The 15,836-nt window shown below is 36.9% G+C and overlaps 1 protein-coding gene across 1 annotated transcript; it reads right to left on the bottom strand.

Moving 5' to 3' along the window:
• Nucleotides 1-2,549: 2,549 nt before the first annotated feature.
• On the bottom strand, nt 2,550-14,453 carry LOC131161951 (probable beta-1,3-galactosyltransferase 8). Its single transcript, XM_058118004.1, has 7 exons — nt 14,362-14,453; nt 13,943-14,250; nt 13,509-13,790; nt 3,511-3,598; nt 3,247-3,372; nt 3,006-3,115; nt 2,550-2,854 (listed from the first exon to the last, which is right to left on the bottom strand). Exons 1-7 carry the CDS (start codon nt 14,442-14,444, stop codon nt 2,706-2,708), a joined length of 1,146 nt encoding a protein of 381 aa, XP_057973987.1. The 5' UTR covers nt 14,445-14,453; the 3' UTR covers nt 2,550-2,705.
• Nucleotides 14,454-15,836: the final 1,383 nt, after the last annotated feature.

Below are 15,836 nucleotides of genomic sequence, written 5' to 3' on the forward strand. Positions count from 1 at the left end.
ATCTGAACTTGGTCTACTCCGACCAAAATTTACTAACTCAAATAATAAATCTTTTTTATTTCACTTGCATAATTTTTTACTTGTACATCACTATATTTTTCCTATGCAATCGTATTTCACTAGATCAGTTGTTAAGTTTAATGTTCTATTATTAATATTAGAACTTTCAAACACAGTAAAAAAGTAAGTTGTTAATAAACGAACTCATTAAATATATGTCATTGAGCTAAAAATTTAGGAATTGTTTGGTATTATTATAAAAATTATTGGATTAAAAATTTAAAATATAAAATGTCAAAAATGCAAAACCTGCTTAGTTAATATTTTTCAAGTTAAAATAAATGAAAAACATGGTTGAATAAATGTTCATTCTTGTCCTTGAATCTATATGATTAAAATAATAAAGTACAAAACAACGTGAATTTAAATTATTACAATAAAAAAAATTATATGTTAGATTAGATGCAAAAGAAGAGAAAAGAGACATATTTAAACTTGCTAAAACTAGAAAAAGAAATATTAAGAACTTAGTAATGTAAAATGTATAAAAAGCGAGAATGATATTATTTTTTAAAAAATAAAACATGAAAGAAAGATGGCAAAGTTTAGTAAGCTATTTATTGAAAATAAAGTAGAAGTCTTAAACTTAGAATTGACAAATGATGAAAAGACTAAAAATATGAAATTTATTCTTAAAATTAAAATTAATGAAGTTAAATTTGCACTAAGAAAACGAAAAAGAAAGAGTTATAGATCATATAACATCTCAATTGATGTTTGGAAATGCCTAGAAAAAAATGAAATTATATAGTTAACTGATTTATTTAACACAAATATAAAAAAAATTAAGAAAATGCCAGACAAGTGAACAAAAAACGTTTTAATACCTACCTATATACAAAAATAAAGAAATATTCAAATTGTAATGACCATCATGAAATTAAACTTATGAGTTAGTCAATGAAATTGTGGAAGAAGGGTAGTTGAACCAAGATTAAGGTTAGAAATAAGGATTTTAAAAAATCAATTTGGTTTTATACATGGGAGATCTACTACAGAAACTATATATCTTTTAAACATATTAATGGAAAAGTTTAGAAAAAATAAGAGGAATTTGCATATGATTTTTGACTTAAAGAAAGCAAATGATAGATCACTGAGAAAAGTTCTATAGTGAATTTTAGAAAAGAAAAAAAGAGGTGTAAATTGTAGATATAATATGTACGATGGAGTAATGATTAGCATTAGGACCATAAGTGAAGAGGTTAAGAAATTTTCAATCACAATAGGTGATATAATGAGGTTCTATGGTGTTTGTTGTTTGCAGATGATATTATTACAATTGATGAAATTAGGAATGGAGTATAATTTAAGTTAGAATTATGAAGACAAATTTAAAAATTTAGAGTTTTTGGAATAAGTAGAAATAAAACAAAATGTATGAAATGTAATTTCAATAGTAGTAAAAGGAATATTAGAGAAAAAGTTAAACTTGATGGTCAAGAAATCAATAACACTATAGACGTCTATACCTTAGGTATATTATGCAAGTACAAGAAGTAATTGAAGATGTAATGCATACAATTGAAGCAAGTTGGGTAAAATGGAGGAGTGCTTGGAGCGTGTTATGTTATCTTAAAATATTCTTCAAATTGAAATAAAAGTTATATAGGACAAATATAAGATTAACTTTACTATATCAACTAGAATGTTGAGTGACTAAAAAAACATATCCAAAAAAGTTAAAAGTTGTCGAAATTAGAATGTTCTAGTAGATGAGTGATATAACATTAAAAGATGAATTAAGGAATGAACATTTTCACAATAAATTAGTGACAACTCTTGTTGAAGATAAAATATGGGAGTGATGACTTATATGGTTCGGGCATCTGCAACATAGGCCAAGTAGTGCTGCGCCAGTGAAAAAAAGTGAGTTAGTTACCGAGAGGAATAGTAAAAGATGTAAGAATATACCTATTGTAACTTGGGATGAGATATTAAGGATTAATAATCTTGAATTTATCAGAAAACATTGTCTATAATTATGTAAATTGATTGAAAAATATTCATGTAACCAACTCCAGCTAGTAGTACTTAATGCATGATTTTTTATTGTATAATAAAAATTATGTATAAGTCAAATGTTTAACTACAAAAGTTAATTTTGGATATTAAATTATTCTACCAATAGGCAGCCAAGATAGTTGAAAATCTTAAAATTTGGTTTAGTTTTTAACCAAACGGTTAAAAACCGACACACGAAATAGAAATAGGCAATGTAAATATATGTGTTTTACAATTTGTTCCTTCACTATATAGAAAAAAAATAAAAACAATATCAAACAAACCCCAATTGACTGGTTTATGTACAAATTTACATGCTATAAAAGTTAACAATTCTGAGGGGGTGCTTGTTTACACTAAATAGGCTGTAAATTGAGTCGATTCATCGCATGAACTTATCTTTGGTGGATAAAAGAGCAAAAATACCTAATTCTTGTATATTGACCAACTCAAACCCCCAAAAAAAATTTAAAAAGGAGAAAAAATTTCTCAAGTGCGAGTAATTAATTAAGAATAAACACGAACTTTGTTCACTAATGACAACAAATATGTTGAGAAGTCGTAACTAATTAATTATTGGTTGTACCAATTGAATTTTTTTTTTTTTTAATCTTAAAAAAAGTTGTGTACATGTGTAGAGATTAAAGATTAACATTCCAAACTGCGTCATCTGCTTCTCCGCAAGAACTATGCACATCTTTCATTCTTTCTACGGATTTGCATACTCCACTACAAGACCAATCGAAGGATGCCACGCACATGCTCCCTGCCCGTCTCTTTACTTGACAATCTGTGGAATTCATTGTGCGTGATTTGTATATATATATATATATATATATATATATATATATATGAGGATCAATGAAGATGGTGATGAATAAAACACTGTTTCTATTAATATTAGTATTCAGTATTATAACTACAGTGAGTATTGGGGGTACCTGGAGGGGTGCCGCAACACATGGAACGGTCGTTGACATGTTCAACATCCAAGCCAATGAACCATGACCCTAAAGAAACATCCTCGTTTGCATATCTATGCAGTATAGCCCTAATTCATCCACATATTATTTAATTATTGATATTAGTATGTTAATAATGATAATTTTTTAATAATTCAATATAATTTTGTTGTATGCCACCATTCAATTAATTAATTAAAATATATTTAATGTAACATACGAATTGATGGAGATATAAGAAGCAAGGTCCTTGGAGATGGCATAAATTTGACCCGTGGCATGCCTAAAATACTTGTTCCCTTCTTCTCCAAATTTCCAATACTCTGGTTCGTGATATTTAAGGCCCCTGCAATTTATTTATATACCATTAACTAATTAATTAATTAATTAACCAAAATAATAATTAATTGATAAATTAGTAATTAAAATTATTGATCAAAGTGGGATATATAGTAAGAATATATTTATATATACATACACGTACTTTTGAGAGAGAACAGGTCCAGACTTCATGCACCCAATGTAGACTCTAGGTTTTGATCGATAATGCACGAGTGTAGTCATCAACATACCTATATGTGTAGGTGTTTATGTGTTTTCAATAATCAATATTAAAATGAAGCAAGAGGATGTTAAAGATAGAGATGAAGCAACACACACACACACACAAATATATGTATATATAAAGATATGCATAGCAACATAGACAAAAAAAGGCATCACATCACACAATCACTTGAAAAAATCAAATCTTTATTTTGATAGTGTATGTCTCAATATTGCACCCTAAGTTACATAGACAACAAATATGAAACAGCGAAAATCAAAAGAGAGAAGAATACAATGAATTTATGTGGTTTGGTAGTCTGCCTACATCCTCGAGCCCTACACAATTTTTACCATATCATCAAATGAAAAATGATTTTTTGGGTTTCAACCCTCGTATATATGTCCTATATGAAAAAACTAAAATACCTTTATATGACAACTCAATTAGACCATGTCTTGACTCAAACGTAATGTATCGTAACATAGGAGGCAAAGTCTTTTGCACCCCCCGTTAGGGTTGATTTATATAAATAGGAAGGTTTCATGCATGGAGGCCCTGAGGGCCCTAGATGCCCCCCTTTCCCTTTACATGAAACCTCTCACTTGTAACAAACATCAAGTGGATACCCCTTCTGAATATTTCATAACTTAATAATTTCTACCTTGACAAATATTCACTCTCCTTGAAGCCTTCATATTTGTACCACTATTTGAAGTTGCATATCATTGACTCAATAACTAGTAATATAGATTAAGTTCAAACGATGCAAAAACTTCTCCTTATAAGTAACAACCTTTGTCAACATATTAGCTGCATTTTCTTGTATAGCCACCTTAACCGACTAAACCTCTTTAGTACCTATCAACTCTCGTATCGTGTAATATCTAACTGTAATGTGTTTTGTTTTGACATGATATGCTTGATTCATTTGCCAAGCGAATGACACATTGATTGTCACAAAGAAAATGAATAGTCTACTTGTTTATGTCATGTTCAATTACCAATTCCTTCAACCACATAGCCTTTATTGTATCCTTTGTTACTATTATGCACTTTGCTTCATTGATAGATAATGCAACAATTGATTATAACATGGGTTTCCAATAAGTAGGTTCGCCTACTGTAGTGTATATATAACTAGTGGTGGATCTCCTATCATCTAAATATCTTGCATAATCTACATTAACAGGTTTTTGCACTAAAATGAAATCTTGTCATGTACCAAACTTGATGCCAAAATATACAGTGCCTTTCAAGTACCTGAGAACCTACTTCAAAGTGCTCCAATGCTCCTTGCTTGGATTTTCCTCAAAGCTATTCATCATGCTAACTACAAGTGCAAGATCTAGACAAGTACAACCATGAAATACATAAAAAAACCCACTGCGTTAGTGTATGGTACCCTTGGCATCTCCTCTACAACCTCCCCTAATTGTAGACATTGTGTTGAAAATAGTTTTTCAATGAACTGGTAACGGGGCAGACAATGGCTTAGCATTGCTCATGCTAAATCTCTCCAACACCTTCTATACATAAAACTTTTGAAATACCTTAAGCTTTTGATCTTTCATATCTTTCCATCCACAAATATTTTTTGCAACACCAAGATCCTTCATTTCAAATTCCTTACTCAATAAAATTTTAAACCATTGACTTAATGGATATTCTTTGCAGCAATCAACATATTAACAACATATAATAGGAGAAAGATAAATGAACCATTGGATAGACTTTTAAAGCAAACATAATAATTATACTCACTGAAGTATATCTGATACTCATCATGTATGAATCAAAGTGTTTGTACCACTGCTTTGGCAATTGCTTCAGATTATATAATGATTTCCTTAATTTGAAAATATAATTATCCTTCCCAAATTCTTTGAAGCCTTGCGACTACTCAAGATAAATTTGATCATCTAAGTCACCATGAAGAAATGTTATTTTAACATTCAACTACTCTAACTTCAATCAAAATGTGTTGCCATGGCTAATGAAACCCAAATGGATTTATGTCAAACAACCAAAAAGAAAACCTAATCATAATCTATCCTTTCCCTTTGATAGCACCTTTTTGCCACTAGTAGCCTTGATTATTTCATATCTCTTTTTGAAGTATCATCTTTCCTTCTGAACATCCATTTGTATCCTACCAACTCCCGAGTATGATTTTATGAAAAGACTCCACCACTTCCATCATAGCTTCCATCCACCGATTTCTCTTTGAACTAGAAGTTGTCTTTAGAAAGAATATAGATCTCCATTGCCACTAACTAGAGCAAAGGAGGCCATATCCTCATAATCATATCTTTGTGGTGCATAAGTTATGCATTTGGGTTTATCTATAGCTAAACTATGGTTATATGATTGCTACTAGTCATGCTGCTCAATAGATGACACCTTTGGTTACTGGCTTGATAGTTTACCAAGCTCCACCTACACCTCTAACCTCTTCCAATCAACTTTACTGTCTTGTCCATCTTCTTTGTACCTTAGCATGCATAATTCATTAAATACCACATCTTTACTCGTAAATACCTTTTTATCCTCTAGATCCTATAGCTTGAACCTTTTAATCCCCCTTTTCATAACCAATGAAAATGCACCTCTTGGATTTAGAGTTTATTTTGGATTGAGGCTCACTATGATTGTGAGCATACGCTAGACAATAAAAAATCCTCAATGTAAAATAGTCAACCTCTTGACCTATCCAAACTTCCTCAACCACTCTACTATCTAGCTTCATAAAAGATGACACGTTAATAATATAACCAACTATGTTGACTACATTTGCCCAGAATGTCTTGGGCAATTTTACATGTAGTCTCATACTTCCTAACTTTCTCAAGCAGGGTTTTGTTCATCATTTTAGCCAATCCATTTTGCTACAGAGTTCGAGGAACGATAACATTGTCTAACAATTTCCTTAGACCTACAAAAGTTTAAAAATTTATCAAACTTGTACTCCAACCTATTATTTGACTTAAGACACTTCACTGACTTTCCCATCTTTTTTTCAACCTTTGCCTTCCACCACTTGAATTTTGAGACAACCTCTTACTTTTCCTTCATGAAGTAAACCAAAGCTTTCTAAACCAATCATTAATGAAGCTAACAAAATATTGTGAACATAATCTATTTGCTTTTCTATGAATACAACTTGAATTTCATTCATCACTATTACCCAAAACGCAATTCCTACAAAAATCAACTTTGCACTCCTTTAGCCCTTTTAACAACTTCCTCTTATGGAGTTCCATCATATCCCAATCACTTATATGTTCCAAGCACATATGCCAAAGCATAGTGTCAATTGTGTCGATATTAATGAAGGAATTGTTGTACTACCCACAATTATATTGGCTATTAGTCAATACATATTGTTATCAACTTGTTTACCCTTAATAACAACCATTGAACCCTTTGAAACCTTTAGGATTCCACTTCCTAGAGTTGTTGAAAGTTCATGTAAATTCTTTTTCTAAGTAACCTAACGAAAGTAGGTTGTTCTTCAATTATAGAACATGTTTAACATTTGGTAATGTTCTAACATTGCTATCAAATATTCTAACTTTCACAACACCAATAGAAATTACGATGCTAGGATGATCATCACAAAAACTACTGACCCATTATCATTTTGCCTATAAGTATCAAACCACTTACTATATGGACAATAATGAAAGGACAAACTAGTCCAAGTATTTTGAAAAGAACTAATACATGAAGCAACTAGCAAGAACTCTTCATCGTTTGAACAATCTGCCACTACACTTGTAAAACTATCTGCTTCTCTACTTATACTTCTCCTTGGATCTCCTTCTCCCATGCTCGGTCTTGGCGACCAAAGCCTTTGATTCACAGTCGTCTTTGTTAGGTTTCCTTCTAGCGTTGTTTGATTTGAAAACCTTAGAAATCTCTTCATAGCTCAGAGTAGATTTCCAATATAGTAGTATCATAGCCAAATGTTTACATGAAGAAAAAAAAAAGAAAAAGAAAACAGTATTAACACTTTATCTTTGTTTTCAATTCTCACATCCGCTTTGAGCAAATCATTGAAAAATCTGATCGAACTGATTCATATATTGATTCATATCCCCACCTTTGAGCACGGGAAGAAACAATAATGACTTCTTCAAAAGAAATTTGTTAGTATTGCTCTTGGACATATATAAGTTCTCCCAATTTTGTCCATAAACCCTTCGCATTTTTCTCCTCCATCGCATTGAATAAGACAGAATCTATTAAACAAGATCGGATAGTGTTGAAGGCGATCTATATATTCTAGTTCCATCCAATTATCTTAGTCCATCTTCTCTAATTAATTCCTCTCTTGTTAAAGCCCTGCAAACCTTCCATTGAACTAAAAGATCGATTAGCCACATTTGACATAAACTAAAGTTCCCTTTGTTAGGACCGGAGGAGCCCATGGGTGGGTTTGATACACATGGGTGAACACCAATTTAACCCAAAAGCTCAAGCTAGTTGGATCTTGGGTCCATCCATGTATATAAGCACCCATTATCCACTTTAATTTTCTAATGTGGGACAAGCTCACAAGTGGAATTCTCAACAATCTTCTCCTCACTTGTGAATTCCTGCTCCCCCTTGAACGGAAACTGTCTCCCTTCTGGGACAATTCTCCAATAGTTGCTCAAGTGAGCCTTACCACTAGTGTCTTACGTGCCTCATATTGCATTCCACGTGCCTCCAAACCAATCCTACCTCCCACGTCTTGACCCTATTCGGATCCATCCGCAGCCTAGATGATCCTTATTGGCCTCAGCCACACACTTGGTCCTACAACTGTTAGCATGTCAGGAGAATTAGCTTCCCGTCTTGACTTTTACGATGTCGTTCACCCAGAGTTACGAATCGTCGACTTTGATACCACTTGTTAGGACCGGAGGAGCCCATGGGTGGGCTTGATACACATGGGTGAACACCAATTTGACCCAAAAGCTCAAGTTAATTGGATCTTGGGTCCATCCATGTATATAAGCACCCATTATCCACTTTAATTTTTCAATGTGGGACAAGCTCACAAATGAATTCTCAACAATCTCCCCCTCACTTGTGAGCTCCTACTCCCCCTTGAACGGAAACTGTCTCCCTTTTGGGACAATTCTCCAACAGTTGCTCAAGTGAGCCTTTCCACTGGGGTCTTACGTGCCTCAGATTACATTCCACGTGCCTTCAAACCAATCCTACCTCCCACGTCTTGACCCTATTCGGATCCATCCGCAGCCTAGACGATCCTTATTGGCCTCAGCCACACACTTGGTCCTCCAACTGTTAGCACGTCAGGAGAATTAGCTTCCCGTCTTGACTTTTACGATGTCGTTCACCAAGAGTTACGAACCGTAGGCTCTGATACCACTTGTTATGAACCTGTGAGCATCCAGATCAAAGTGACACCAAGAAATTTACGTGGTTCGGTCAATAACAACCTACGTCCATGAAGCACACACCAACTATTCAATAACTCGCCAGAAATGTTACAATTCTCTCTCTCTTCCTCCATTCTTCCTCTTAGCTCTCCTGAGCTTCTCTGCTCTCTCTCTCTCTGTGCTATATAAAACATCTTCCACAGCCCTCTTTTTATAGGCTTGGAAGTTTAAATGATAATCAATACAAATTGGAAGTTTAAAACTGAGAGATTAATGGAGAATAATTCCACACGTTTTCTGACTCAGCAACGCGTCATCTCCTGTCTGTCTTCTGGCTCCATCTCTAACAATAATTCTTGAGAATTCCACTTGTGAGCTTGTCCCACATTGAAAAATTAAAGTGGATAATGGGTGTTTATATACATGGATGGACCCAAAATCCAATTAGCTTGAGCTTTTGGGTCAAATTGGTGTTCACCCATGTGTATTAAGCCCACCCATGGGCTCCTCCGGTCCTAACAAGTGGTATCAGAGCCGACGGTTCGTAACTTTGGGTGAGCGACATCGTAAAAGTCAAGACGGGAAGCTAATTCTCCTGACGTGCTAACAGTTAGAGGACCAAGTGTGTGGCTGAGACCAATAAGGATCATCTAGGCTGCGGATGGATCTGAATAGGGTCAAGACGTGGGAGGTAGGATTGGTTTGGAGGCATGTGGAATGCAATCTGAGGCACGTAAGATGCTAGTGGTAAGGCTCACTTGAGCAATTGTTGGAGAATTGTCCCAGAAGGGAGACAGTTTCCATTCAAGGGGGAGCAGGAACTCACAAGTGAGGGGGAGATTGTTGAGAATTCCACTTGTGAGCTTGTCCCACATTGGAAAATTAAAGTGGATAATGGGTGCTTATATACATGGATGGACCCAAGATCCAATTAGCTTGAGCTTTTGGGTCAAATTGGTGTTCACCCATGTGTATCAAGCCCACCTATGGGCTCCTTCGGTCCTAACAAATGGTATCAGAGCCCGGTTGGAGCAGAAAAGCCAGATCGGAAGTGATCCAGAAATTCAGAGCTTTGTCCAATAGATCAAAACTGCGTTTTGAGGCCACCATCACATTCGACTCGCCAAGACGAAGATAAGGGTCTTCGCTAGAGCTTGAACGGAGTTCAAAAAAGCCTGCACGTGCCCGCACGCGTCTTGTTGGAGCAAGACGCCTCTCCACGCTCCGACGACGCGACGCACCGCATACATCATTTTTGCCCGAACCACCTCGACCTGACCCGGTCTGCTACCCGGCCAGACCCAAAAAAACTCTAAGATCCGGGTGAACCCGAGATCCAATCCACGAACCGGATCCGACTTGCCACTTAGAACCGGCCACGTCAGCAGAAGAGTGCCACGTTAGCCAGTGGGCCCACTGCCACGTCAGCAGCACGTTGCAGTGCCACGTTAGCGCCACGTCAGCAGTTTGACTAAAAACTTTGACTGAGCTTTTCGGAGTCGTTTTGGGTCCGTTTTTTGAGCGACTCGAACCATTTCTAAAGTTTTCGATCGTTCCGGATCCAACCGTACTATCCATTTGAGCTAATTCCATCTCTAGATTAGCAAATTGAGATGTCAAATGAAAAGAGCTCAAAAATCAAAATGTTCAATAGAAACAATTTCGGTTTCTGGAAAATGCAGATAGAAGACTATTTGTTTGGGAAGGAATTGCACTTACCGTTAAAGGGTAAGCCAACATCCATGAACGAGGATGAGTGGGAGTTGCTTGATTGAAAAGCCCTCAAAGCCATCAAAATGACGTTGTCAAAATCTGTGGCGTTCAATATCAAGCATATAACATCCACCAAGTCTTTAATGGATGCGCTCTCTAATATGTACAAGCAGCCTTCAGCCACAAACAAGGTACATTTCATGAAAATACTATTTAAGATGAGCATGTCTACAAATGAGAGTTTCAGCAGACATCTGAATAACTTCAAAGAGTTGTCTGATCAACTCACCTCAGTCGGGATAACGTTTGATAATGAGATTCGGACTCTACTGATTCTCAGTTAGTTGCCTGAAAATTGAAATGGTGCCGTCACTGCCATCAATAGCTCCGTAGGAAAATCGAAACTTGTATACGATAAGGTTGTCAGCATGATTTTGACGGAGGAAATTAGAATGTAGCCGAACCATAGCCTTGAACATGGAGAGTCAAGGCAAAGGAAATAGGCATGGATGATCAAACACCGAGGCAGATCTAGGCCCAGACGGTCTGAATCCAGAAATCCCATAGGTACTCAGGACATAGGTTCCCAGAGCACTAAAGTTATTGAGTGCTGGAACTGTGGTAAGACTGGTCATTACAGGAACCAGTGCAGGAGTCAGAAGAAAGAATTCGAGATGAGGGCAAAGACAGAAGCAAATATTGCTTCCGAGAATGATGAGATGTTGATTTGCTTTTCAGAGAGTAAACAGGAGTCTTGGGTCTTTGACTCCGGAGCCTCATTTCATGCCACATGCTTCAGAGATTGCCTAGAGGAGTACACACCAGGTAATTTTGGTAAGGTGTACTTTGGCAACGATCAACCTTGCGACGTAATTGACAAGGGAATTGTGAAGATCAGTATAAACGGGTCAGTATGGAAGCTAAAGGATGTCAGGTATGTTCCAAACCTGAGAAAGAATTTGATCTCAGTTGGTCAGCTGGCAGATGAGGGATACACGATGAAATTCATTGGCGATGAATGGAAAGTCTCAAAGGGTGTACTAACGATTGCGCGAGGTAAGAAAAGAGGAACATTTTTTCTAACCTCCAATGCCTCCATGTCTATTTCGGTTGCTGTAGGAAATGACGACAGCAACATGTGGAACCAACGACTTGGTCACATAAGCGAGAAGGAACTCAAGGTGATACACTCAAAGGAAAAATTGAGTGGTCTACAATCAGTGCAGATTGACATGTGTGAGGATTGTATAGTCGAAAAATAGAAGAGGGTTAGTTTTCAGATAAACACCCATGCCCCAAAGAAGAAGGGACTAGAACTGGTCCACTCAGAATGTGTTGGGACACATCAACAGAATACCGAGAATCCTCAGGTGGAGGAACCAGTGGAGCAGATTGTCACACCACCATCTCCTACTCCAGCTTCGGAACTTAGGAAAGCTACTCGGTCACATATACCAGACATAAGGTATATTGATTACTTACTTCCTACAGATGGAGGAGAGCCCGAATACAATGATAAAGCATGTCAAGTGGCAGATACGAGCAAGTGGGAGCTTGCGATGAAGGATGAGATGAAGTCCTTCACCTCCAACAAAACGTGGAAGTTGTCCAAAGGCCTTCACAACAAGTGGGTGTACAGAATCGAAAAGAAGCATGACGGCTCCAGAAGGTACAAGTCTCAGTTGGTAGTCAAATGCTTTAAGCAGAAGGAAGGGATTGACTACACCGGAATTTTTACACCAGTTGTGAAGATGACAGCCATCAGATTAGTTCGCAAAAATCGAGCAGATAGGAAGGTGGCGACTACAGAGAAGCTGAAGTTGTGTTCAATTTCAGTTGGTCTTCATGCTTGAAGACATATTTTGAGCACATCATTTATTCAGGATACTGGTTGAGGAGATATTTCTATCTCCAAGTGGGAGATTGTTAGAGATGGAGCCAGAAGACAGCCATGAGATGACGCGTTGCTGAGTCAGAAAACGTGTGGAATTATTCTCCATTAATCTCTCAGTTTTAAACTTCCAAGCCTATAAAAAGAGGGCTGTGGAAGATGTTTTATATAGCACAGAGAGAGTGCAGAGAAGCTCAAGAGAGTTGAGAGGAAGAAGAGAGAGAGAGAGAGAGAGAGAGAGAGAGAGAGAGAGAGAGAGAGAATTGTAACATTTCTGGCGAGTTATTGAATAGTTGGTGTGTACTCCGTGGGCGAAAGTCGTTATTGACCGAACCACGTAAATTTCTTGGTGTCACTTTGATCTAAATGCTCACAGGTTCCTAACACCCTTTACCATTAAACTTTTTGAATATAATCTTCACCTTGCTCATCCTTGCTACGCTCAAGATGCAAACGCTAGAAAACCTATCACGGACCTAGTAATCTAATACCAATTGTTGCAAAATCGCACCCTAAGGTTATATATACACACACAACAAATGCAAAATAGAGAAAATCAAAAGAGAGAAGAACATGATGAATTTACATGGTTTGTTAGTATGCCTACATCTACGAAGCCCTTGCACAAGTTTCACTATATCATCAGATGAATACTATCTTTTTTGGATTTCAATTTTGGACAATCTGTTCTAGTTTCAACCTTAGCTCAAACATACAGTATAATACCGCAAAGGGCAAAAATCCCCGCCCCCTGAGTGCACCAGGCTTGGTTTATGTAAAATAGTAGGTTTCATGCACAAAGGGCTCAAATGCCCTATGAGCCCCATTGCCCTTTACTCAAAACCTCTAACTTGTGACATTTTTCAAAGTGAATAACCCTTCTAAATAAGCGACATAACTCAACAGGGTATATATAGATTAATTATGTATAGACGCACCAAGATTTAAGTGGACGTCATCGTCCATCTTGACATAGAAGAGGGCATCCCAAAAGGAGGGAGCAGTGGAGAAAAAGAGACGTGTCTTGGTGGAGAGCTGGTGGTACCCCTCGACATGGTTCAGCCTGAGGAAGTCATGGTGCTCTTCCTCCTCCTCATCTATGGCCCTGTCTATAGCTGCCCCAGCCGCTGCTCCTCCTCCTCTCCTCCACCTCGCGCTGCGCCCTATCACAAACCTTATTACTATCCCTTTCTCCTTCTCCAATTTCTTCAGCTTCTCTCCTGCATGCACCAATTGCAACTGCATTACCTATTTGCACATGCATGCATGCATTCATTCATAAATGATTGCTAATTAATTAAGTAATCACATAACTATGCATATTCATCATTAAGTAATTAATTAATGATAGCTACAACGTATATATATGCACCTTGAGGCATCCAAGTTTGGCGAAGGGAATCTCGGCGCTTCTTGCTGCTAAAGGCAGTATTAATCCCAATGACCACAAATGCCCTTTGCAAACTATGATTCGATGACGATGACGATGCGCCTATTGTTAATGTCTCTACAGTAGTAGTACCTACTGCTGCTGCTGCCGCTGCCGCCTTCTTTCCCGTCAACCGTTGATCACCCCCATTAATATTATTAATACTAGTACTACTGCTACTTTGTCCTATTGTCCGATTCAGTAGTACTGCTAACTCCATTTTCAGCTTCGAAATTGTTTTCTCAAGTGATCTGCGTATATATATATATATATATATAAAATTGCATGTCCGTATATATATAAATTTACACATACATGATACATGCATATAAGTGGGGTGTTTAGGTTAATATATTACGTACTGGAGAGCTTGACGAGCCTTGCTCACTTCTCCCATGATATCTATATTACTTCTGATAATTTCTCCTTCCATCAACTTCTGCATATATCTCTCCCCCCCCCCCCCCCAAAAAAAAAGGGTTGAAATATATACATTAATTTTACTATTCGATCATTAATTAATATTAATTAACAAGTAAAATAATTAATAAAAGAAGAGGGGTTGGGAATCGATGAGGGGGATGCATGGAGTACGTGTGGCTTACGCGGTTGTCGTGCAATATTGGATCAGGTAGTTGGTGATCATCATGATCAATATTATGATGAAGATGAAGTTGGTGTTGATGTTGGGCGGAGTACTGAAGCAGATGATGACGACGATGAGGATCTGAAACAATTACGGTATTGGTGGTGGGCTGAGCAGTAGTAGTAGTAATAGTACTACTACTATTACTGAACACCAAATAATAAACCAAAAGAAAGGAAGCAGAGATGCAGAAGGGAAGAATGGCTTTCCCAGGGAATACGTGAACCACAGATTTTCCCCCGCTGCTGAAGTTGCTTCCTCCCCTCATTTTCTTCCTCTTCCTCCTCCACGTACTTACTATTGTTATTGCTTTTTTTTTTTTACTGTACGTAGGGTTCAATATTACCCCCTCCTCCCTGCTGTTGCTGCTGCTGTCACGGCCACACCACCCTTAATTGGCATCACAAGCAGCAATTTTATGAGATAACAATAATAGTAGCAGTACTGGTACTATCCCTCAGACACTGATATATATTCATGATGATGATCCAATAATAATATTATTATCTAGCTGCACGTACCTTTTGGAGAGACCAATGTACTTAATTGAGCAACACGCACCTTTTTGGAGAGACCAATGTACTGATGGATGATAAAAGTCAGTGTCCAGCTAGCTCGATGAGTACTTCTTTATATGCTAGCTCGATGAGTGCATATCTGTGTGGTGTGTGTGTGTGTGTGTGTGAGAGAGAGAGAGAGAGAGAGAGAGAGAGAGAGAGAGATCAGCTCCCTCTATTTAGTTATAAAAATTGAATATTATAAATATTAATTTTTGTCAAGTGATTAAGATAGATATATATATATAAAAATATATATATATATATATATATATATATATATATATATATATCGGTGGATTAATTAGATAGGGTGGGAGAGACGGCTCAATTTGGTTGCACATCACTTTTTCATGCCTCAACCAACTCTCTTCTATGTGCCATCCACACAAAAAAAACACGTACATCCACCCTGCTTTCTTCTTCTTTGCATGGCCCCCAAATATTTCATGTGTCATTTACGTGCGCACGCACATATGCAGAGAGAGAGAGAGAGAGAGAGAGAGAGAGAGAGAGAGCCTTAATTAATTAATTGAATCCAGACAAAAACCTGAATTTTGGCAGTTTCTTGGGTGCCTAAATTGAGGACCAATGCCGGAGATGTTTTATTTTCATCATACACATTGTTTGGGGT

The sequence above is a fragment of the Malania oleifera genome, chromosome 8, assembly GCF_029873635.1.
Source record: "Malania oleifera isolate guangnan ecotype guangnan chromosome 8, ASM2987363v1, whole genome shotgun sequence".
Taxonomy (NCBI): Eukaryota; Viridiplantae; Streptophyta; class Magnoliopsida; order Santalales; family Ximeniaceae; genus Malania; species Malania oleifera.